At 29.7% G+C, this 25,485-nt stretch overlaps 4 protein-coding genes across 4 annotated transcripts; 3 read left to right on the top strand and 1 right to left on the bottom strand.

The window, feature by feature from the left end:
* Positions 1-7,245, top strand: LOC112702264 (uncharacterized). The gene is made up of 7 exons (XM_029288192.2): positions 1-707; positions 1,401-1,550; positions 2,105-2,251; positions 3,190-3,351; positions 3,463-3,636; positions 4,592-5,058; positions 6,356-7,245. The coding sequence occupies exons 1-7, from the start codon at positions 146-148 to the stop codon at positions 6,962-6,964; spliced, it is 2,271 nt and encodes a 756-aa protein (XP_029144025.2). The 5' UTR covers positions 1-145; the 3' UTR covers positions 6,965-7,245.
* A 1,391-nt stretch (positions 7,246-8,636) lies between these two features.
* On the top strand, positions 8,637-16,341 carry LOC112702263 (uncharacterized). The gene is made up of 7 exons (XM_025753230.3): positions 8,637-9,241; positions 9,485-9,634; positions 10,123-10,260; positions 13,049-13,198; positions 14,622-14,801; positions 14,942-15,339; positions 15,540-16,341. Exons 1-7 carry the CDS (start codon positions 8,692-8,694, stop codon positions 16,149-16,151), a joined length of 2,178 nt encoding a protein of 725 aa, XP_025609015.1. The 5' UTR covers positions 8,637-8,691; the 3' UTR covers positions 16,152-16,341.
* A 2,093-nt stretch (positions 16,342-18,434) lies between these two features.
* Positions 18,435-20,162, top strand: LOC140174190 (uncharacterized). The gene is made up of 3 exons (XM_072198613.1): positions 18,435-19,101; positions 19,389-19,538; positions 19,884-20,162. Exons 1-3 carry the CDS (start codon positions 18,540-18,542, stop codon positions 20,141-20,143), a joined length of 972 nt encoding a protein of 323 aa, XP_072054714.1. The 5' UTR covers positions 18,435-18,539; the 3' UTR covers positions 20,144-20,162.
* A 3,122-nt stretch (positions 20,163-23,284) lies between these two features.
* LOC112701054 (uncharacterized) lies at positions 23,285-24,283 on the bottom strand. Its single transcript, XM_025751855.1, has one exon. The coding sequence runs from the start codon at positions 24,281-24,283 to the stop codon at positions 23,285-23,287; it is 999 nt and encodes a 332-aa protein (XP_025607640.1).
* Positions 24,284-25,485: the final 1,202 nt, after the last annotated feature.

Raw genomic sequence — 25,485 nt, 5'->3', positions numbered from 1 at the left:
GGTACTATCTTTATTAAACTCATTTTTAGAGTTAGTAGATATCAAATCTTGGATCTCTGGGTATAAAAATACATGCAACTGATGATTAAGACAACATATATCCCCATCACACATTCCGAAGTCTTGATCGAGCTTTGAGAGAAACATGTCATCATCAGGAGGCGGTTATGGCGACATATCATCCAACAAGATTTCGCCACAAGAAGCGAATGAGAAGCTAGCCGAGAGCACACTAGAAGGCAAATGGGAAACCGTCGTAGAGATCTACAACTCATACCCGGAGTCGCGTACCGTGGCGATAAGCGACTCCGGGGAGACGGCGCTGCACGTGGCCATCGAACTCAACGAAGAGGAAATCGTTAAGAAGCTGATGGAAGCAATCAACAAGCATGAAGTTGATGAAGAAGGAGGAAGGAAGAAGGCTCTTGAGGTGAGGAACCAGCATGGGGACACGCCGTTACACGTGGCGGCTTCTAGAGGGTTCGTGAAACTGTGCATGTGCATCGTAGGGGAGGAGAATAGGCTGTATTTGATAAGTTTGAAGAACAAGAAAGGGGAGACACCTTTGTTTCTTGCTGCTCTCAATTGGAACAAACATGCTTTTGCCTACCTTTATGATGCCACAAAACATTCTGTTATTTTGAATGATCTTATACGCCAAGATGGTGATAGTATTCTTCATTGTGCTATTCGTAGGGAATATTTTGGTAAGCCACATATTCATTCTTATTTCCTTTTATTCCATTTGTTCTCTCCATATCTAGGAACAAAAATGTTAAACACGCTTTAATATTTTTTGTATTAATATGAAAATTCAGGTGCAGTTAACTTCACATGAAATTGATAGTTGAGAGCCGTTAAATAATTTGAATGATTTAACTAAATTTTCATTTAACAATTCTCAATTATCAATTATCAATTTGAAGTTGACTCGATAAAATTAGATTATCCAAAAATTAATGTATTTATATTTATAGATGCATTAATTATTCATCAAGTCACTCTCAATGAGAACATTTGAAAATATTAGAGGAATTTATTTTTACATCATTCATCAAGTTAATAACATACAATTCTATTATATCATTAGTTGTATGTAGTGTGATGATTCTCATGAAAAGTGAGATAAATCAGAACTGATCTAATAATAGTGTAACACCTTATTAAGTGCGAATTGAGTTCAAATTAAATATGGTAATATAATACGAGTATATTTATTATTATTCTGAAAAGTATTACCTGTGTGAATGATAGGGCACTCTTTAATTTCAATTTATTTTTATATATTTATAAAAACATAGTAATGCTATTTTTGCCTCAGTTACTTAGCGGTCAATAAGACTACTTACTAATCTTTGAAATGGTCAATAAATTGCCCAATGGTTTATGTGAAAATCTAGATTTGGCAGTGATAATAGTGCATTGTTATGATTTCCTCATCACACACACCAACAAAAATGGAATCACTCCTCTCGAAGCCCTTGCCACCAGGCCCTCTGCATTCAGAAGCGCAAGCAAACTTTCATTGTGGAAGCTAACTCTTTATCACTGTAAGTTATACTATTGAATTAAAATGTATATATCACTATAATTTTTATGAGAGTCTCTCGAATTCATGACTTTTATTAATTTTATCTCTTAAATTTTAATTACTACTATAAAAATTTTTGAAATTGAATTCTAAACACTATAGTAATTTTAATTTTTTTTTACGTAAACTCTGAAAATACAGTGATAATTTAGTATTTTTTTTGTTGAGCCAATGTCAAAAAATAGTTTAGAGACTATTATGGTATCCGAAATTTAATTTTAGAAACTAATATAGTACAATTAAAATATGAGAGAGATTAAATTAATAAAAATAATAAATCTGAGAGCACTGCAAAAATTTAATCTATAAAGAGAATTAAACTTTACTCTAGTTCGAATATAGTACATGTATGTTTAGCTGCATTATTGTGATTTAACTCTTTGTGTAAGTCTTTTTAGAAACATCGTAACAAAATTATCCAAGAAACAAGTTCCCCCATGTCTAATTTAAAATAAAATCTAAAAATTGAATTCAACTTATTATTCTTTAATTTAATTTCCTCTCCTTCCAAAGGTATACTTGTCGAACCACTAGATGTTGAAACTACAATGGATAAGATTTTGAGAAAGATGAAGAAGCCTCCATCTGAAAAGTTGGAGTTCCCTGAGAATTATGCAACACTATGTCAAGCATTGTTGAACTTAAAATCTCTACTTGTGGGTATGGATTCTCATATTATCCCGCTTAATTTTCTCCTCTTTCTTAATTTGTTACTAAACTTAATTTCTTTTAAAAAAATTGTTCAACTTTTAAAAGTTTTTGGATAAACTACCAAAAATGTCTCTAAAAGTTCAAATATTAATACTGATAAAAATAATTTTAAAAGATAAAAAATGACAAAAAAAATATTAATTTAACAAATTAATCAAATATGAGATATATATTCTCAAAATACGGCTCTAGAAATTGGATTTTTAAACAGTCTTTTGCATGCATATAAATATGATATTTTTTCACTCGCTCTTAAGATGTGATAATTTTATCTCCATTGATTTTTTATTTGGTTATTTTATTTCTAAATGAATAGCTGAAAATTTTAAAAACAAAAATTGAAAAAAAAGCGAATTTTGTCTCATCATTTTTTTATGTATTTTTAAATAATTATCTAATATTTCTAAAATTTAATCAAATATATAAATCATTTTCTACTTATAAAAAAATATTTTTTTTATTTTGTCAAAAATAATGTTATTTTTAAGATTTTTTTTTGTCATTTTCATCTTTTATAACTATTTTTCAAACATTTTAGTAATGCTTTAGGTACAATGTTTATAATTTACTCAGTTTTCTTAGTCTTTATCTATGATAGATTTTGGTTCCTCTATTTCTTTTCTATTACTGACTTTAATTTTAAACAAAAAAAAAAGTTTTCGGTTGAGTTTACCATGCATATCAGCATGTGATATATCATATTAGTAATTTAGCTTGACATGCAAATATTTAATAGAATCAGTTAAATTATTAATGGCATGAACAACAATAAAAAATTTAAAGTTTTCTAAGGAAAAAGGAAATTAGAGGGACTTTAAGAATATAAAAAAAAGTTTATTTTAATTTGCAATAGTAAATTATTGCAAAACGTGTTTCTGGTTGGACAGGAAGCTGGAAAGAAGAACAGGAAAAAGAAAAGCATGACGCAGAAAATCCACAAAAGAAAAATTCAGAAAAACATGAGGTTGGATTTCTGCCACCAAATTATTCTACCCTTCAACAATTCATCAGGTCAATGTACGTGCACACTCTTGGCCTCTCGGGAGTGGGTATGTACGCCTTTCCATTCTTAATTATCTAAATTATTCTACTACTATGATTAATTAATAACATTACTGATTTTTTATATATTTTTTGGATGGTATATTAATTTTGAAAAGCGTTGAAGGATGTAAAAAAGATAAAGAAGAAGCACCAGTGGAGTCGTCAACTGCTGGACAAACTGATGGAAAAGCCATATGAAGCATTTACCGGAAGGGGTGGCCAACCTGATCTTATTAGTGGTTGGGAGTTTGACACTGGCGTCTTTGAAGCTTTTCATCAATTCAATCAAGGTAGTACTATTAGATAATTTAATATATTGGATTAAATTATTATTTAATTATTTTTAATTATTAATTACATAAAGTTAATTGTATATAAATTTGCACCTACTTTTCAATTTATATATTCTTTTTATGATCAAGGTTTTGAGAGAAGAATGTGTTTTCAGATATTGTGATTCTGAATAAGGATACAATGCATTTGAGTTGCATTTTTATTTTTAAATACAATAACACTATGACTAATAAATATTATTATTATTATTATTATTATTATTATTATTATTATAACTGATAATAATTTGTATTCACTTTTATAATATAAAGATTTATACATAGTTTTAAATTTATATTTATTAGAGTTTACACATATAAATTAGCATAATTTGTACTTACATACATTTATTAAAATTTACACACATAAATCATAAAATTTATTTGTTAAAAAAATTTAGTATTTGTGTTAGTCAAATACTAGCCAAAATTGCTAAAAACTATATTGGCTTTCAAAATTTTCTATTTATTTTTTCAAAATTGTGTGAAGTAAAAAATAAAAAGTAAAATTTTATTATAATTTTTTCCATACAAAATTTTAAAAATAAAAAATAATAAAAATAAAAAATAAAAAACCAACCAAACTTATTCTAATATTTTCATCTATATTCAATATGTGAAAAAATTGTTATTATTACATTTATATTATGTGAAATAGTATTTATATCATCATAAGAATATAAATTCTTTAAATGCACTTTATGATATCTTCATTGCCCAAACCAAATGATGTATGTTCTGTTTTCCTCATCATTCCCATTTTAGTTTCCTTTTTTCTTTTGGGATTAATATAAGGAATGGGAAGGAGGTTGGTTAGGCTAGTGTTGTAGGTTCTGTTATTCTGTTAAAACAGAATCTGTTAAGTTAGTTGTATTGTAAAATGTAAAGCAGATTTATGAATTACATTCCACAGGTGAAAACAGCAGTAGATTCGAAAATGTTGAAAAAGAAAAAGAAGAAAAAATCCAAACACCAATGCTGTTGTCATCGCCGATAACAGATAGCAGAAAGTCAACTCCTAATCAAAATAAGGAGGCAAAGGATGGCATTGACCCGAAAGAGACAGCATTTCTAGTGGCGGCGAAAAACGGCATAGTTGAAATGGTTATCAAGATTCTATCGAAAATACCAAGTGCAATCCACAACACTAACACAAAGAAGGAAAATGTTTTGCTGGTGGCAGTGATGAACAGGCAACCCTTTGTCGTTGAGACACTGAGAATGAAATCAAAACCAGAAGTTTGGAACAACTTGGTTCTGGCTGCAGATGATGATGAGAACACCATGTTGCATTTGGCAGCTTATGCCCTCGGTGATGAGAAGCCATGGCAGATACCTGGCTCTGCTCTGCAAATGATGTGGGATATCAAGTGGTTTGAGGTATTTCTATAATAATTAATGCATGTTATATATATTGTTATTTCTGTATCCGCATACATATTTTAAGCAGATTAAAGAATGAGTAATTATCAAGTAGTCTCAGAGTAAAATAAAAAGATTTATTTTCTCTAATTAATTTATATCCCATAAGCTAAAATGCTTTTGTTATAAGCATTTATTAATAATTTGTCATTTAATTAATACATCAGTGTAAGAATAATATTATTAGTATGGGATTTGGAGTTTGAATTTTAATTTAGAGAATAAAATGTGATCTCTTACTATTTATTTTATAGATGGAGTCAAGAGTAAATATGAGAGAGAAACTATTCAAGGGTAGAAGATCACATTTTACCCTCTAAAGTAAAAAATTAAAATTTAGAGAATCCAAATCTATTAATATAAGTAGAAAATGAATTTAAAATCTAGTTATTAAAAATTTAAAAATAATTATTTTTAATTTATATGTAGCAAAATCTATGGTGATATTATAGAAGTTAGTTACAATGATTATACAACTTTAGCAATATTTAAAAATTATTGTTAAAATTAGTGTCATTTTTATTATATTTTAATTTTTTATTTTTAAATTAAAAAATATTGTCTAACAGTAAAATAATTATTTTGATTTTAACAATATTTTTTAAGGTTTCTTTAAAATTTCATAGCCATTATAATTAATAGGGTTTAATTAATATGTGTCTTTTGGATACATAATAACGTTACTAATTAAAAAAAAGTTTTTATAAAAAATAATTCAAAATTTAAAATTTTAATATATTTATTGTACATTTATTAAAGTAAACTATTTAAACTTTTTATTACTAGTAACTTTAACTCTTGTCCTTAGTACATATGTTAACTACATCTTAGTTAATATAAGCATATTTTTTTCCTTCTAATTATTTGTTTTCTGTTTTCAGTGAATTGATATAATTATATACAAGAATTTAAATTTTTTTAAATAAAAAAATTAATAACGTAAGAGTACTAATCATCCATTGAATTTTCTATGATTATTTTTACTTTATCGTTTTATTAATTTTTTTACTTTAGAGGATTTTCTAATATACAATTAATTGGTGTGCCACTAACTGCAAAAATAACTTGTAATGCTAACTGTCTAATCACTGATTTACTTAACCAATATATTAACTATACTAATTGCCTAACAAACTGATATAATTATGTCGATCTTAGTCTTCACTCAATTAAACTTAGATGGATCAACCTTGTCTTAAATTAATTTCACACAAGCAATTATATATATTCTACTATGCATGCATGGATTTTGCAGTATATCAAGAGCATTGTGCCGCAACACTTCAATTACAGAACCAACAAGAATTCAAAAACTGCAGGAGAAATCTTCAAGACAGAGCACAAGGATCTCGTCAAAGAAGGTAGCGAGTGGCTAAGGGAAACATCGGAATCTTGCTCTGTTGTAGCAGGGCTAGTAGCCGGTGTTTCCTTTGCCACAGCAAGCGCTGTCCCCGGAGGGACAAGCGACGAAGGTAAGCCTTTGTTAGAAAGACAACCGGCATTCGAGGCATTCGCAGTTTCGTCCCTTATTGGACTTTGTTTCTCCGTCACCGGACTGATAATGTTCCTGGCCATCCTGACTTCTCGAAAAGAAGCAAGGGATTTTCGCAGAGGATTGCCGACGAAACTGCTTCTAGGGTTGAGTTCTCTCTTTGTATCCATCATAGCCATGTTTGTTTCCTTTTGTTGCGGCCATTTCTTCATTATCAATCACAAGTACAAGACGTTCTTGTTTCCTTTCTATGCCGCCACTTCCATACCCGTGGCTTTCTATGCCTTGGCGCAGTTTCCACTCTACTTTGATCTTCTAACTGCTATTTTGAGTAAGGTGCCACATGCAAGTGACAAAGTTGAAAGTTTTTAGCTCCTTTCTATTATATATATATGTATCCTTAATCATATTTTGATTTGCTGATTTTTTTTTTTATTTTTCTTTTTGGGGATTTGGGTTTATTTTTTGTCTCACAAATCATGTGGTGTATGTTTCATTAATGTACGAGTTTTTTACTACGGCCGATAGATTTAGTTATGTTTTCATCAAACCAAAAGTAGTGTGTGTTTTTCTGTGTCATGGATTTGTTTTTTGTGGTTTGTGTGTGTAATTTTGTAATTTATGTGTGTTTTCAAAATATATTCATTCATGTGTATTATTACTTAAATACTTTTTATGTGAAAAGTTTGACAAATATAATATAAATACAATCATATAAAATTACAATGACGATGTTAGAAAAAAATATGACCATAAAACTCTTGCCTTATTTATAACATACACCGTTAGAATAAATTTTTTTATAGAGGCAATCAATTCTCGTTGTTACCTTAACAAAAATAATTAAAAAACAAAACATTCAAGCAAAAATAATTAAATACATAGTTAAAACGCAAAAAAAAGTTAAATAAATTTCACAAAAAATATATATTGTTATAAAATTACTTCTCTCAACAATTTAAATTTACATAAATTTTTTGCATATATTTTTTTTGTCTTATACTAAAATTATTTCTTCTAGAGTTACCACCAAAGATCGGATTTTATATCTTTAGACCATAAAAATTATAATATTATATCATAAAATTATTTATCTAAATAATTTAAGATAATAGAAAAATATATAAATGACTATCTCTAATATATTCATTCACACAAAAATCTTTTTTGTTTTTTTAAATTTATATATATATTTTTATAGGATTTCTTTTTATTATTGGTCTTATGATGTTAATTTTTTTTTTATAATCACAAAAATTAAACTCTAAATTTTTAGATCATAAAATTTTTAATATTATATTATAAAACTACTCCTAAAAATTTGAAATGATAAAAGGATACACACAAATACCTATATCTCTCAACAATATGGACCAAATATTAAAAAAAGGGTAAGAGCTAATATTAGAAACAAATTTTACAATAAAAAACGAGGGATAAAAAGATACGCTTCTGCTCCCTAACAATAGCTTGGCTATAACAAGTTAACAACACAGGTGAATAATTCTTTCCTTCAATAGTATTATGGCCCGTACTACACTGCCCTTCCTTTTTATTTCTTTTGATTCTAACAATCAAAGGTTAAAAAAAAAAAGCAAAAAAAAAAAGAAGGGAAAAGAAAAGGGGGGGGGGGGGGAGAGCGTTAAAGAAGAGTGTTGCTTTAAGTATGGTAAGTCCAATTTTAATAAGCGAAAGAAGTTTCAGAAAATTGACGCAATTTGTGTTTTTGTTTTATAATTTATACTTTGTTATTATATCTTAAGAGTTAAAAAGTGACGGCTATATTAACTATAGAAGAAGAAAAGAAATTAAGGTGTATGTTACCTAAAATTTTGATTTATATTATGTTAATTAGTTAATAATTATTAGCTATCATCTTTTATATAATGATATTCTCATTTGAGTATTTATGAGAGTGTTGATGTCATGAAGGAGCTTCACTCAAAAGTTATAATAATATATTATTCTTCCCTTGTGATCTAAATAAAGCTAAAAGCATTAGATTCGAGGAATACAAATAATATACATAAGATGCGAACTATACTAATTAAGTATAACATAAGTCCGAAAGCCTTAGAATTTGCAATATTTGGCAAAAAATGTCGTCCCCTATGATGAGTTCATCACCAAAGAAAGAAATATCCGAAGAAGATGAGACAGAAGTTGAATTGAGTAAAAAGCTAGCACATTACACATTAGAAGGCAATTGGGATGAAGTAAGGAAGATGTACGAGTCAAAGCCAAAGGTACACACCATAACGGTTAACAGTTCTGAGGACACGGCGTTGCACGTGGCCGTGGATTTGGACGAAGAAGAAGTTGTTAAAGATCTTGTGAATGAAATCGTGGCGCAAAACACGGGTGCTCTGGAGAAAGGGAATGAGCACGGCGACACGCCTCTCCATGTGGCGGCGTCAAGGGGGTTTGCGAAACTCTGCAAGTGCATCATAGCGGAGAGGATAGAATTGAGGAGATTGAAGAACAAGAAAGGGGAGACACCATTGTTTCTTGCTGCTCTTAATTGGCACAAGGAAGCCTTCGCTTACCTCCATCACACCCATCAAAGCCTCCCCATCACTTTTCCGGAGCTTGTCCGCCACCATGACGGAGATACCATTCTCCACTGTGCTATTAGGAGGGAGCATTTTGGTAAGCCATCTTCAATTCATTGCTTAATTATTACAATATAGGAGCTAGCAACTTTTGTGTTTTCTGCCGATACTTAACCATCAAAAGAAAAGTGAGTGATTTCTCATCATTGAATGTAATCTCACACCATTAAAAATACTATTGATGACCAATTGATGGTTACAAAATACCAAAATTGCTAGCCCATTCCTCGTAAATATATACATGACTAATTTGTTCATATATATTATTATGGTGGAACAGATTTAGCGGTGATAATACTGCATTATTTTGGTGAACTTGCTACCCTCAGCAACAACAAAAGGCTCACCCCTCTCAAAGTCCTTGCTACTAGGCCATTGGCCTTCCCAAGTGGAATCAAATTTTCATGGTGGAAGTTAATCCTCTATCACTGTACGTTATATGCTTGTATATTTGAAACCAAAAGATTCAGTTTAATTTGTTCCGAATATTTTGAAAGACTAATATTATATATCCAAGTCTATTTGTTAACCAAATTTAATTAAATTAATCTAACATAATAAAAATCAGTTATAATTAATACTATTTTAAATTTTATTATTTAATTTGTTTAAACTTGATTTATAAAAAATCTTAGATGTGTAATATTATTTTATTTGAAGCATTACGAAATCTACATTCGTTATTACATGCAGTATGGACATTCTAAGTGATCACTTATAGAATTGCAAATATTTGGGTGTTCACATTCATCTCTTAATAATCTTCTTTTTTTTTCATAATATTTTTTTTTTATTTTTGTTTACAATATATATTTATTTATTTACTCTTTTTCAAATAAAGTTCAAATTAAATATCATTTATTTTTTTAAAATGATTGATTTCATCTACTAATTCTTTTTTTTTTCATTTTTTTAAAGGTATACTTGTAGAACCATTGGATGCCGAAAGTAAAATGAAAAAGTATTTGGAAAGGATGAACAAAACTGAACCCGAAGAATTGCTTCCAGAGAATTACACCACATTATACGAATCCTCAAAATCACTCATTTCTGTTGGTATGTGAATACATTTTCATTATATCCCTTCTTTTCCTCTCTCGTATGTACTTGAACCAATTCAATATATGAGACATGCTTCGCCGGTGAGATGTGACTGATTTTTCGTATATACATATCCTAGTGACAAACATTTAGCTTACGTTTGTTTATCGATAGGGATTTAGAGACACAAATTATATTTCACAAATAAGATATGAATATAGACATTATTTTTAAAGATATTGAATTAATATATTTTATATTTATCTTGACCCAAAAAGATACAACGATATTAATAAAAAGGTGAATGTTATCCAACCCCTCTAAAATAACATGTAAGTTACCCTTCATTATGTGTCACATTGTAATTGGTCCTTATCTTAACTATAGTTAGTTATTTTCTAATTTATTATTCTTAAAATATTAAAACTCCACTCCCGTTAATTGAAGCACATTCCACTCCTCTATTTTTTATTACGTAGATTCGGTCCTTCCAAGCACGGTTGCGTTCGTGACAAGAATCACCAACGTCATCGCCATCTACTGCCTTCCCACACAACCTCTATTTCTTTAGTGCATCATCCCTTAGTCACGTCTTTGAATTCCGTCGCCCATAACTTGTCCTTCCCAGTATAGCTAGTGCTTCTTTTTGCCATGTATCACTGCTTATCCATATAATTAATGGTTAATTTTAGTTATTAAATTTTTTTTATTAAAAAAATAAATCTTTATTTAATTACGTGACGGAACATATATTTATATATAAAATATAATATAATAAAATAAATCTATTCAAAGTATTTAAAAGTATAATTAAAATTATGAATATACAAATATAATAATAAAATTTGTACTCCAAACAAATAAACATATTTTTTTATCATACATGTATTATTTAAAAAATAAATATATTATTAAAATTAATAACAGAAATTTAAAATAATAAAATTTAACTTTTTTACTGTATTTTTTATAGTATTTTTATTTTTTTAATTTTTAATTTATTAGTACTTTATAATTTAATTAAAAATTAAACAAATTATTGTTATGAAAAATTATTTTTTGTATTATATTAGAGAAGAGACCAATATAGCAGTTTAAAAAATAAATTGTATAAATATTTAAGAGATAAATATGAAATACATACCTAAAATAAATAAAACAGACAAAATGGGAGTACTATTGAGAAATGGAGAATTATTTTTGTCTGTTTTATTTTTTTTATTTATTTTAGGCATGTATTTCATATTTATCTCTTAAATATCTATCTATATAATTTACTTTTGTATTTAAAAATTTTAATATTATCTATTTTTTATTTAAAAATTATTTTTACATTATTTTTTAGACTGTTATATTGGTCTCTTCTTTAAAATAATACAAAAAATAATTTATCATGAAAATAATTTATTTAATCATTAATTAAATAATAAAGTACGAATAAATTAAAAATTAAAAGAATAAAAATACTATAAAAAATACTTGTAAGAAAGTTAGATTTTATCATTTTAAACTTGTGTTATTAATTTTAACAATTTATTATTTTTTAAAATAATTTATGTACAATAAAAAATATATATTTTTTATTTTAATTATACTTTTAAGTACTCTAAATAGAGTTATTATATTATATTTTACATATGAATATATGTTCTATCGTGTAATTAAATAAAGATTTATTTTAATAAAAAAATTTAATAACCAAACTAAACATTACTTAGGTATGTATTTCATATTTATCTCTTAAATATTTATACAATTTATTTTTTAAACTGTTATATTAGTCTCTTCTCTAATATAATATAAAAATAATTTTTCATAAAAATAATTTGTTTAATTATTAATTAAATAATAAAGTACTAATAAATTAAAAATTAAAAAATAAAAATACTATAAAAAATACGGTAAAAAAATTGAATTTTATCATTTTAAGTTTCTGTTATTAATTTTAATAATATATTTATTTTTAAATAATATATGTATGATAAAAAAATATGTTTACTTTTTTGGAGTACAAATTTTATTATTATATTTGTATGTTCATGATTTTAATTATACTTTTAAATACTTTGAATAGATTTATTTTATTATATTATATTTTACATATAAATATATGTTCCATCACGTAATTAAATAAAAATATGTTTTTTTAATAAAAAAATTTAATAACCAAATTAACCATTAATTATGTGGGTAAGCAGTGATTCACGCCAAAAAGAAGCACTGGCTGTACTATACTGGGAAGAGAGGTTGTATGGGAGGGCATGGTGATGACGTTAGTACTTTTTGTCACGAATGTGACGGTGCTTGGAAGGACCAAATCTAGGTAATGAAGTGATAAACAAAGAATGGAGGAGTGGAATATGCTTCAATTAACGGGAGTGGAGCTTTGATATTTTAAGAATAATAAATTATAAAATAACCCAACTATGGTTAAGATAAGGACCAATTACAATGTGACACATAATGAAAAGTAACTTACATGTTATTTTAGAAGGAGTTTGGTAGTATTCACCTAATAAAAAATATATATTTTTTATTTTTTTATTATTCTTATTAATTTTTATAAATATATATTTTATTAATATATTTTTTTCATAAATTTTTTAAATGAACAAAAATAAAAATAAATTAGACTTTTATAATTTATTTTAACTCAATATTAAACAAAATATAAAAATATTAATTTTTATATTTTTTAGCTTTTGTATCTTATTTTTAAAATGCTATCTTATCATATTCTCATAATCAAATATAGCCTTAGAGATAATAGAATTATGTTGCAATGCAAATTGTTTATGTGCAGGCAAATTGTTTTTTACTTGGGGAAGTGATGACAAGGTCGATGAAGAAAATCCCTCAGAAAAATATGATGGATTCTTTCCACCAAACTATGCTGTAATTTGCCAAGCTATCAAAACTGCATACGTGTCTTCTGTTGGTGTTTCTGGACAAGGTATATATTATTGCTTGTTAACTCTTTAAATAGTGATGGATTAACAAAATTTGAACACACCATCAACACTTACATATAAGCATAACAAAAAGAATGTTATGGATTAAAGTAAGACAAAAACAAGAAAAAAATATATATTAATCACTTAGAATTATTTATTTCAACTTAAAGTGTTGCGATTCCTAGCTAGTCGTTTTCTTGATTTCTTCGTCATTCTCGTAGCTAGGCTTGGTGGTTGGAGATGTTGATGATGATTATAGAACACTATGATTACATTGAAATGATTATTATTATTATTATTATTATTAAGCATAACAAAAAGAATGTTATGGATATAACTCTCAAGGGATTAGAGTAAAAAAAATGGACTAATATTGATTTAAAAGACAAAAATAAGATAAAAAATATTAGTCACTTAGAATTATTTATTTAGATCTTTTAATTTAAAGTGTTGGTATAAGTAAGGGTAAAAATAAGCTAGATCAAATTTTGTTTTTAACAGATAAAATCTATCATATGAATATGGTTAATTAATTTGGGTTTAATTTGTAGTCTGTTATAAACTTTTTTTTTAAGTATTAAATTTTGTTTGTTATTCAGTTTGATTTAACTTGAAACTTATTAAAAGACTTGACATTTTTTTATAAAAATAAAAAAATTTAAAAATATTATTTAAAAAATATTTTTAATAAAAATATTTATATATAATATATCATATTTAATATTTATAAGAATTTTAAATTTTTTAAATATTTAAAATATATAAAAATATTTATAATAAAATATAATAAATTTAAAATATTTAATTATTTTATTAATAATAAAAAATTATTCATATATGTAATTATGTTTTAGTTGATTCAAATAAATTTGTCAGATCAATAAAATTAATTAATGAGCGTAAACTTGATTTATTAGGTAAAAACTCAAGTAAAGTCGACTTCACGTGAAGTTGATATTTGAGAGTTATTGGATAAAAATTTAGTCAAATCAGTCAAATCATCTAACAGCTCTCAAGTATCAACTTCATGTAAAATCGACTTCACTTGAGTTTCCACCAATTTATTAATATATTAAAACTTTTAAAAAATAAAACTTTTAAAAAAATAAGATTTTGTGCCTATTTTATAACAGATTTAATTAAATAAAAAAAATAAACGGCAGGTTTATGACAAACCACTTAGCCTATTTTCATCCCTAGGTATAAGTGTGTGAGCTTTTATAACCAAAGATAAAAAAAAAAACTTTATAATAAAGTGTAAAAAGACTATTGCACGAGGGAATAAGAGAGAGACCCATTCACACTGTCTGCATTATTATCGAAAGGAAGATAGAGCTGTATTATTCACACTATGATTACATTGAAATGATTATTATTATTAAGATATATTGGTTCAAATAATTATTGCATATGGTTGTTAAGTGTTAAATAAGGTAAGAAAGGCAAAGAAGAATCACCAATGGAGTAATCAACTGTTGAAGACACTCATGAAAAACGCTTCTGAGGCATTCACTGGAACTGGCGGTAAACCCTCTGATGATTGGAAAGGTGACTTCGAGGAAATAAATGATGCTTTAAATCAACGACAGAACACGCCGGAAGGTATCTGCGTACTATTCTGGACTAGTATATATTTTAGTTAGAGGACAGAAATGATTTAATAATTACATAAATATTTATTTGAGCCTTGATATCATCTATATAATATAAAATAATGATTTAGTGTGATATATAATTGATAGCCCATGAACATCATGATGGCGACGACAAGGAGGAACACGAAGATGACGACGATGACGAGGAGAAAATGACACCGTTCTTAGTGGCAGCAAAGTACGGCATAGTTGAATTGGTGGAAGAGATTCAATCCAGGATACCAAGTGCCATATACAACACCAACTTAAAGAAGCGAAACGTGTTGCTGGTGGCAGTGATAAATAAGCAACCCCTTGTTATTGAGAAATTGAAGAACATACTATCGACTTCGAAACCAAAAGTTTGGGAGAACATGGTGCTGGCAACGGATGATGAGGAGAACACAATGTTGCACTTGGCGGCAAAACAGCCTCTTGGCAAGGACAAGCCTTGGGGCATAGCTGGCTCTGCTTTGCAAATGATGTGGGAAATCAAGTGGTTTAAGGTATATCATTAACTCATAATAAATTAGAAGCATATTCTGCATACATATATGATTTTAGATATAAAGATTAAAAATTATCCTAGAAAGTTAGAATTAAAAAAGAAAATTGAGTCCTAATTAAAAGTAGATTCCAAACTTATTCAGAGATCATTTCTGTAATTTAGAACAAGTAACACAACCTATTACCTTGTTGCATGCAGTATATTAATGAGATTGTGCCGGAACACTTTTACTTCAGAAATAACAATGAAAAAAAAACCGCCGGAGAGATCTTTGCCGAATACCACAAAGATCTCATCAAAGATAGCAGCGAGTGGCTGAAGGACACATCGGAATCTTTCTCCTTGGTGGCAGCGCTCATTGCCGGTGTGTCCTTCGCTACAAGCAGCTCAGTGCCAGGAGGCAACGGCGACAACGGCCAGGCACCACTAGCCGGTCGACCGGCATTCGATACATTTGCCATCGCCTCCCTCATTGGACTTTGCTTCTCCGTGACGGGACTGATAATGTTCCTGGCCATCCTGACATCTCGGAAAGAAGCCAGCGATTTTCGTCGGAGTTTGCCGTGGAAACTCCTTGTAGGGTTGAGCTCACTCTTTGTGTCTATCATAGCAATGTTTGTTGCATTTTACTCCGGCCATTACTTTCTCATCCAACACAAGTACAGGACATTGTTGTTTCCTCTTTATACAGCCACTTCTTTTCCGGTGGCTTTCTTTGCCGTGGCGCAGTTTCCACTCTATCTTGATCTTTTGATAGCCATAGTCAAGGAGGTGCCACGCCCAAATTATAAAAGTAATAATCTGTTATAATTTCATATTTGTACACTAAAATCAACCACTAATATATTTAGGTATAAATATATGTGTGTTTGAATTTATTTTTAATGTGTATTTATATTTTAATATATATTTCATACTAATAACTAATTTTGATAATTGATTTTAATATACACCTAACATAATACATACTACATATATGTGTAGTATTCCATTCCTATCATTTGTGGTTTGTACTTTCTACATATATATGTTGGTTGTTTCTCACTTAATAAACAAAGTATGGTATATGTTTTATTAATGTATGATTTAAGCTTTATTGAGGCATAGTATTCTCTCTTTATATTCGTTACAAGTCCCATACTTTTTTAAAATATATTTTTTGGATAATTTATAAATGTGAGATATTCTCTCTTTATAAATATATTTTTTAAAATTAAATTAAACTAAATTAATCTCAATTATAATATGATATGAGAAGTTCAGCACATATCCGATCTAATATTACTGAACCTCCAAATAATTATTTTTAGACGTATAAAAAGAACATACTACAAATCTCACATCTATAAAAAATAAACCTATTTAATCTCATTTATAATAATATCAAAGCAATTATTAACCAGCAACACCATGCAAAAATCCAAGATTTGGGACCAAGAATATAGAGGGTGAAAAAGAGATGTATGTGTTATATGGAACTGATCTGACTTGTTCTTAATTAACAACATGTTGCTTTTGAGCATGTAAGGAATCTTGGTATCTGAGGTATATATATATATATATATATGTACATGCATCATGCATGGTTGAGTAACAATGATGAAGATGAAGACGATTAGAGGAGAGATGATATGATATGAGAGAAATTGAATTTCTCATTCTTTGTAAGGTTCTCTTGTATTCAGAGAAAGGTGCAGTGTATATAAGTTCTATTTATATGGCAAGCTGATACCAATTCTGTTAATTAGCCTAATCACAAAACTATGTAATCCGAACTGAATTGTAATCACTACTCTAATTGTTACAACTGAATTTCCTTATCAAGTAACTTCTTGTTTTAATTTGACCCAAGTTCATCTACTTCTGTAGACAGTAGTGCCTTTACTGTCATATACCTCAACAAAGTATTTTTATGTTATCAAACTCATACCGTATTTGGTTGCTTGCTTTTTCCTGATGAACCTGTTATTTTACAAATTTATATTATGCTGTCTTGTATATAATACTTGTTTACAAATTTATGATACATATGTTTATTATGTATTTACCATATTATTGATAAAATCTTAAAAAATGGGAAGTTTGGTGCACATATACAAGTATTCCGCAATATTAATTAATATATTAGGTTTGAATATGTGACCTGAAAGTCATACAATAATAAATTAATAACTAATCGTTGCTTTAAAGTAACTCTTTTAGTTTTTTTTTTTAATATTAGTTTTATAAAAAAATATAAATATTAGTTTATCAGTTAGTTTTTAAATTTTAATATTTTCTGTAGACTTTAATATTATAATGGAAGAAATCTCTTTATTAATAGGCCCTGAACATCTGAATAATTAATAGGGCCGGGGCTGATTTTTCATTGACATACTAGACAAATTCACTGTGTAGCGATGAAGGATACTCCTTCCGGAATTTGCAGCAGGGTACGAGGAGGGCTCTCATGGAGGTTTTATGCTAAGATAGTGTAACGCGTTACTATTATTTAGTCTATTGATGTTTGATTAACACTATTGCTTTAGTTTTGTGTTGGTTCCTAAATATAAATCCATTATTGTGCACGTACTTAAAGCTTAAAGTTTTAATTACTTTCAACAACGCCGGAATCTCCACTCAATATTTTATTCTTTCCTTGTCATCTAAATAAAGTTAAAAGCATGAAGCAAGAAATTGATAAAGGGATTATATTATTTACGCACGTAAAATTGAGATGGCTAGAAATCTTTTTTAGCGTCTTACGTGGTTAATTAAAATAAATTCAATAATAAAATAATCAAAAATATTATTTATACACTAAAATTAACTACTAATGTATTTGTATATAAATATATGTGTAATTTAATTTATTTTTAATATATATTTATATTTTAACATATATTTTATATTAATAATTAATTTTAGTGACTGATTTTAATATATACGAAGTATAATTTTAAAATAATATAAATTATATTAAAATTAATTATTATATATTTATATAAAAATATATGTATAGTTTAATTTTTTTAATGTATAATTTAATATATATTTAATATTAATAATAAATTTTAGTGATTAATTTTAATATATTGGTTGTTATTAGCAAAATGGGCAATCCATATAGGTATGGTAACACACACAAGATGCTAACAACACTGATATAAATCAACATTAGTTCCAAAATAAAGCCATATAATTTCCACTTGTACAAACATGTCATCGACAAACGAAGTAAATAAAGAAGAAGAAGGAATTGGAATAGAACTGGCCGGAGCCGATGAAGAACTGCGTGAAAAGCTAGTCCAATACACACTAGAAGGCAATTGGATTGAAGTAAAGAAGATTTACCGCTCAATCCCAAAGTCCCGCACCATAACGGTTAACAATTCTGAGGACACGGCGTTGCACGTGGCGGTGGATTTGGACGAAGAAAATGTTGTTAAAGATCTTGTGAGTATAATCGTAGAGCATGAAAAGAGTGCTCTGAAGAAAGGGAACAAGCACGGCGATACACCTCTCCATGTGGCGGCGTCGAGGGGGTTTGCGAGACTGTGCAAGTGCATCATCGGGGAGAATGAGGAGAGGATAGAGTTGAGGACATTGAAGAACAACAATGGGGAGACACCATTGTTTCTTGCTGCTTTGAATGGGAACAAAAAAGCATTCGCCTACCTCTCTCAAACATTTCATGATCGTCACCAAATTATTTTGCCTCATCTTGTGCGTCATCATCAGGATAGTATTCTTCATTGTGTTATCCAGAGGGAATATTTCGGTAAGCTACCTAATTTTTATATATATTATTTTTTATCTCACATTTATCTTTAATAGAGTATTTTTATTTTAAGAATAATCATTAAAAAAATTTTGAACGCATTAGTTGTGAAAGGAAAGTATATATTCAAATATATTATCGGTTGAATAATATTATTTGTGAAAAGTATTTTTTTTGTTGACATTATATATTTTAAAAGATTTTGGATACGAGGATATATACATACATTGATTGCTTATTTAATTTGTTGGTATCTGTATATATATTGCTATGGTGGATCGGAACAGATTTAGCAGTGATAATAGCGCATAATTTTCCTATGCTTACTACACTTCGAAATGAGCATGGATGCACCCCTCTCAAAGTTCTTGCTACTAAGCCCTCGGCTTTCCCAAGTGGAATCAAATTTTCATGGTGGAAGCGGATCCTCTATCACTGTAGGTTTTTGTATATCTAAACACTATACACATATAATAGCTATTAATAAGATAAGAGGCATCAGAATTTATTATTTTTTATTATTATTTAATTATTAATTCAATATTTTTAGTATAATTAATAATCTAACAATATATTTTATTTTATATTTTTAATTATTTATAATTAATTGATGATTAAAAATAATAAATTCGAGTGATTCTCTAGTATTCGACAATAAAAAATTGTGTCAATATTATTATCATGTTGAGCAATAGTGTTTTGGTTATTAATCAAAGTGTAGTTATATTTTTTTCTTGTTAACTTATTTTACTTTTCTTTTCTTTTCTTTGCTTTTTCGAAAGGTATTCTCGTAGAGCCACTGAATGCTGAGCATAGACTGAAGAAGATTCGAGAAAAGATGGAGGCTAAATCCGAAGAAAAGTTCCCAAAGAATTACGCCACATTATGGGACTTCATTAGTAAGTGGATGTTGGAAAATAAAAGAACAAGGCACACACACAAAGAATATAAAATGAAAAAGAATGTATGTATTGAATGTATTTGTGTGTTGTGTTTTAAAATGATTATTACATACGTATTTATATTTTTCTTTGACACCTAAATTTAATACATTTTAATAAACAAATGGTTTAAATTAAAATTAAATATAGATAATTTATTCAAACTATGGTTTCTATTCATTCTTGAATTTTAACCATCAAGTTTATTTTTAACATCCTCCCTTAAACTTGATAATTTTCTGACTCCAATCATAATCCTTAACTTTTGAAAAGCATCATATTTCAGAGGTTTTGTGAAAATGTCAGCAACTTGATCAAGTGATTTCACATACTCAACCTCCACATGCATGTTCTCAATACATTGTCGAATGAAATGATACTTTGTTTCTATGTGCTTGCTTCTGTCGTGAAACACTGGATTCTTTGCCAGGGCAATCGCTGACTTATTGTCCATCATGATCTTGGTGGATTCAGCTTGCTCAAAATGAAGTTCCTTCAGTAGTATCTTCAGCCAAATTGCATGACATGCACATGCAGTGGCAGCAACATATTCAGCTTCACAAGTTGAAAGAGTGACTATAGGTTGTTTCTTTGAACACCAAGAAATTGCATTATTTCCTAAAAAGAAAACAAAGCCAGTAGTACTCTTCCTGTCGTCAATATCCCCAGCATAATCACTATCACAATAGCCCATTAATTTGAATTTATCTGAAGCTGAATAAAACATGCCATATTCAAGAGTGCCTCTAAGATAGCGAAGAATTCTCTTGGCTGACTTCATGTGGGTTTCTGTTGGATTTTCCATGTAACGACTAACTAACCCAACCGAAAATAAAATGTCAGGTCTGGTACAGGTCAAATACCTTAAACTCCCAACGAGACTTCTGAATAATGTTTGATCAACTTTTCTTGCTCCTTCTTCCTCTTTGGAAAGTTTGACTCCACACTCCATAGGTGTATTGGTAGGATTGCAGTCTAGTATGTTGAGTTTCTTCAATAGCTCTCTTGCATAAGCCTCTTGTGAGATGAAAATTCCATCCTCCATTTGTTTCACTTCAATTCCCAGATAATAAGACATTAGTCCCATATCACTCATCTCAAATTCTTGAGCCATTACTTTCTTAAATTCTTCAAACATTATTTGATTATTTCCTGTGAATATAAGATCATCCACATAGACACAAACAAATAACAAATTTTCTTTTTCCTCTTTCACATAGAGTGCATATTCATGAATGCACCTAGTGAAACCATTATCCTAAAAATACGTATCAAGACGATCATTCCAAGCTCTTGGAGCTTGCTTCAGTCCATATAAGGCCCTTTTAAGCCTTAACACCTTATCTTCACAACCCTTAACAACAAAACCCAAAGGTTGTTCAATATAAACTTCTTCCAGAAGATTACCGTTCAGAAAAGCAGACTTTACATCCATTTGGTGGATTTTCCAATTGTTCTGTGCTGCAAGTGATAACAATAGCCTTATCGTCTCCAAGCGAGCAACTGGAGCAAACACCTCATCATAATCTATTCCTTGCTTCTGTTTATACCCTTTTGCAACAAGTCTTGCCTTATATCTTTCTACATCACCTTTAGAGTTCTTCTTAACTCTGTAAACCCATTTGACTCCAATAGCCTGATGACCACTTGGAAGTGATGCAAGTTCCCAAGTGTTGTTCTTCTCAATTGCTTGAATTTCTTCCTCCATAGCTTGTATCCATTTCTCATCTTTGATAGCTTCTTTAAAACTTAAAGGCTCATCATTGGAGAGTAAACACAATAAATTTTCATCTTCTAGTATTTCTGTTTGCTTATAGAGATCAGGGAGACTTCGATATCTGTGAGGGCCTTCGCTTGAACTAGAGGATGGAGATGACGATGATGATGCTAGTGGGGTTAAGGCTGGTGTTGAAGGATCGATTTCGCCTTGCACTTCTTGCATCGGGGCTTCTTTTTCCTCAAAGTAAGGTAGAAAATCATAAGTGACTTCATTTTGTGTACTCCAGTCCCACTTTGTATTTTCTTCAAACTCAAAATCTCTGCTTATTATTACTTTATTATTGATGGGATTGAAGAATTTGTAGCCTTTAGTATTCTCCTCATAACCAATAAATACAAGCTTTTGGCTCCTATCATCAAGCTTCGATCTTTCTTGCTCAGGAATTTGGACATATGCAATAGATCCAAATACCCTTAAATGTGATACATTAGTCTTCAAACCACTCCATGCTTCTTGAGGTGTTATATCTCTCAAACTCTTGGTAGGTGAGCGGTTCTCCCCATAACTCTTTAGGTAATGACTTACTTTTTAACATCGTTCTTGCCATATTTAGAATTGTCCTATTCTTTCTTTCAGCAACTCCATTTTGTTGAGGCGATCTAGGAACAGTTAGGGGACGTCGAATACCATGATTTTCACAAAATATCTTGAATTCATTTGAAGTGAATTCTCCACCTCTATCAGTTCTGAGAGCTTTTATCTCATAGCCACCTTCTTTTTCAACGAGGGCTTTAAACTTCTTGAATGCTTCAAATGCTTCGCTCTTTTGCTTCAAGAAATAAACCCATGTTTTTCTGGAATAATCATCAATGAAAAGCAAAAAATATGCGCTCTTACCAAGTGATAAAGGCTTGATAGGTCCACAAACATCCGCGTGGATAAGTTGAAGTGGCTTGGTAGCTCTTGATTTGGACTGCTTTGGAAAACTCTTTCTTGAATGTTTTCCAAGCAAGCAAGCTTCACATAACTGATGAGGATGATCAATTGCTGGAATTCCTTTAACCATCTTCTTTGTTCCCAATTCTTTGAGCCCACCAAAATTTAAATGTCCATATCTCATATGCCAAATCCATGGTGGATCTTCAATACACGACTTCAAACATATAGCTCCACCGCTTCTCATGTTTAACAAGAACATACGATTTCTTGTCATAGAAACCTTAGCAATAAGATTTCCATTTTTATCTCTAAGCCAAAGATAGCGATCTTCCATGACTATCTTGCAACCATTCTCCATAAGTTGCCCAATATTCAAGATATTATTCTTCATCTTTGGGATGTAATAAACATTGGAAAGAATCTTATGACTTCCATTCTTCAGCTCGAATAGAATCGTCCCTTTGCCATTAATCTCTACTTTTGATTCATCACCAAAATGCACGTGTCCTTTTATATTGGTGTCGAGTGCTACAAATTTACTCCTATCACCTGTCATATGGTTGCTAGCTCCATTGTCAAGATACTACGTACTATCTTCAGAATTTTGATATTCCTTGAGCGTAAGGAATAATGTTGGTTCTTCAACATCTTCACTGTGCACAACAAGTTTATTTTCTTCTTCTTTGGATGTCTGACACTCCCAAGAATAATGTCCATCCTTTCCACATGAATAACATTCAATGTGTCTTTTGTCAACGGTTCTTCCTCTTCCACGACCTCGAGAAAAATTTTGATTTCTTTTCTCTTGAGAATAATTTTTCTCATCTCTTCCTCTTCCGTAACCACGTCCTCGTCCTCGTCCACGGCCTCGACCTCGTCCTTGTCTTCCATTTTCGTTGGTTTCTCCTCTAGCATTCCACGAAAGTTTTGCCTGCAAGACATGCTCCACACGTTCTTGCTTGCCTTTATCCATTCTTTCTTCATGGGCTCGTAAGGAACCATTCAACTGATCGATGGACATCTTATCCAAATCTTTGGACTCCTCAATGGCTACCACAACATGATTAAATTTTGAGTTGAGAGAACGAAGGATTTTCTCAACAACACGAACATCGTCTAATTTTTCTCCAAGCCTTTTCATTTGGTGCACTACCGTCAAAACTTTGGTGAAATAATCCGAAATGGATTCAGTCTCCTTCATCATTAGAGACTCAAACTCAGCCCTTAGAGTTTGAAGACGAACTTTCTTCACCTTTTCAACTCCCTTGATGGAATTTTGAAGAGTATCCCAAGCCTTTTTTGCGTTGGTTATATCAGCAATCTTCTCAAACATATCATCATCCAAGCCTTGATGAATGATAGTAAGTGCACATTGATCTTTCTTTCTTTTATTTTCTAATTCTTCCTTCTGAGCTTCCGTTAGCTTGTCCACATTCTCTGGTTCTACATAGCCTTTCTCAACCATCTCCCACACTCCTTGAGCACCGAGAATTGCTTTCATTCGAGCTGCCCATTTGTCATAGTTGAGCTTAGATAATTGCGGGTATTGAAAAGATAAAGTAGTTCCTTTTGACGAAGACATTTTATAAGTGGCTCTGATACCACTTTGTTGGAAAATAAAAGAACAAGGCACACACACAAAGAATATAAAATGAAGAAGAATGTATGTATTGAATGTATTTGTGTGTTGTGTTTTAAAATGATTATTACATACGTATTTATACCTTTCTTTGACACCTAAATTTAATACATTCTAATAAACAAATGGTTTAAATTAAAATTAAATATAGATAATTTATTCAAACTATGGTTTCTATTCATTCTTGAATTTTAACCATCAAGTTTATTTTTAACAGTGGATGCATTTTCATGCTAGCATTATTTTTAGAGAGTAAAAATAATGGCATGAATGAACAAGTAGCTTGACTAAAATATTAATTAAGTAGTATTTGGTTTGTATTCTGCTGACAACAGGGATATGTTGGTGGGAAAAAGATCAGGAAGCAGACATAGAGAAATCCATTAAGAATCATGATGATAGTCCATTTTACCCACCAAATTATGAAACGGTTCTCCAAATTATCAGTTCTATATACGTGCTCGTTTTTGGTCTCCACGGTGTCGGTATGTCTTCCTTCTTTTCTTTGATGACGTCATCAAAATTATTTTGATCATAGCAAACTTATATGAGCCTCAATGTATGTGCTTCAAAAGCGGTAAAGGAAATAAGAAAGACAAAGAAAAAACACAAATGGAGTGGTCAATTATTGGACGCACTGATGGAACGCCCTTACGAAGCATTCGCAGGAAAGGCGGGAGAGCGACCCGATCCTCGCGGATGGGATATCCAACCTGAAGTCTATGATATCCGAAGACGCCACGGGAAACAGCAAGGTATTGATGAAAATTTATATCCAGTTTTTTTCATGTGAACAAAATTGATAACTAAAAATTATTAAATAACTTTGATTATTGCACGTGAGGTTTTGTCGCATATATCATATGAGATAAATTTAGAATTAAAATTGATGGTTTATCAGTGGCTAAGAGAAGGGGGTTGAATTTTAACTTTTTTTTTAATAACACTTGCTGTTTTTCAGAGTACTTGAGGAGATATTTTTATTTTTGTCTCGTGTCTAGTCAAGAGACATTTTGTTTTTGTCTCGTAACTAGCCAAGAGATATTTTTCAGTTTTGTCTCCTATGCAGCAGAAACAGAGATAGAGTAGAAGAGAGAGAAAATCACACCAAGATGTATTCTAGTTCAGCTGCCAAGTGCAATGCA

Source organism: Arachis hypogaea, chromosome 7, assembly GCF_003086295.3.
Source record: "Arachis hypogaea cultivar Tifrunner chromosome 7, arahy.Tifrunner.gnm2.J5K5, whole genome shotgun sequence".
In the NCBI taxonomy this organism is placed as follows: domain Eukaryota; kingdom Viridiplantae; phylum Streptophyta; class Magnoliopsida; order Fabales; family Fabaceae; genus Arachis; species Arachis hypogaea.
This window is presented reverse-complemented; position numbering and strand designations above follow the sequence as displayed.

Bases quoted from the DNA above. Each gene is read 5' to 3' on its own strand.
- LOC112702264 (XM_029288192.2), top strand. From the start codon at position 146: ATGTCATCATCAGGAGGCGGTTATGGCGACATATCATCCAACAAGATT. The intron at 1,551-2,104 runs GTAAGTTATACT...CTCCTTCCAAAG, and splicing joins GAAGCTAACTCTTTATCACT to GTATACTTGTCGAACCACTA. The intron at 3,637-4,591 runs GTAGTACTATTA...TACATTCCACAG, and splicing joins TTTTCATCAATTCAATCAAG to GTGAAAACAGCAGTAGATTC.
- LOC112702263 (XM_025753230.3), top strand. From the start codon at position 8,692: ATGTCGTCCCCTATGATGAGTTCATCACCAAAGAAAGAAATATCCGAA. The intron at 9,242-9,484 runs GTAAGCCATCTT...ATGGTGGAACAG, and splicing joins TATTAGGAGGGAGCATTTTG to ATTTAGCGGTGATAATACTG. The intron at 9,635-10,122 runs GTACGTTATATG...ATTTTTTTAAAG, and splicing joins GAAGTTAATCCTCTATCACT to GTATACTTGTAGAACCATTG.
- LOC140174190 (XM_072198613.1), top strand. From the start codon at position 18,540: ATGTCATCGACAAACGAAGTAAATAAAGAAGAAGAAGGAATTGGAATA. The intron at 19,102-19,388 runs GTAAGCTACCTA...GGATCGGAACAG, and splicing joins TATCCAGAGGGAATATTTCG to ATTTAGCAGTGATAATAGCG. The intron at 19,539-19,883 runs GTAGGTTTTTGT...CTTTTTCGAAAG, and splicing joins GAAGCGGATCCTCTATCACT to GTATTCTCGTAGAGCCACTG.
- LOC112701054 (XM_025751855.1), bottom strand. From the start codon at position 24,283: ATGTCTTCGTCAAAAGGAACTACTTTATCTTTTCAATACCCGCAATTA.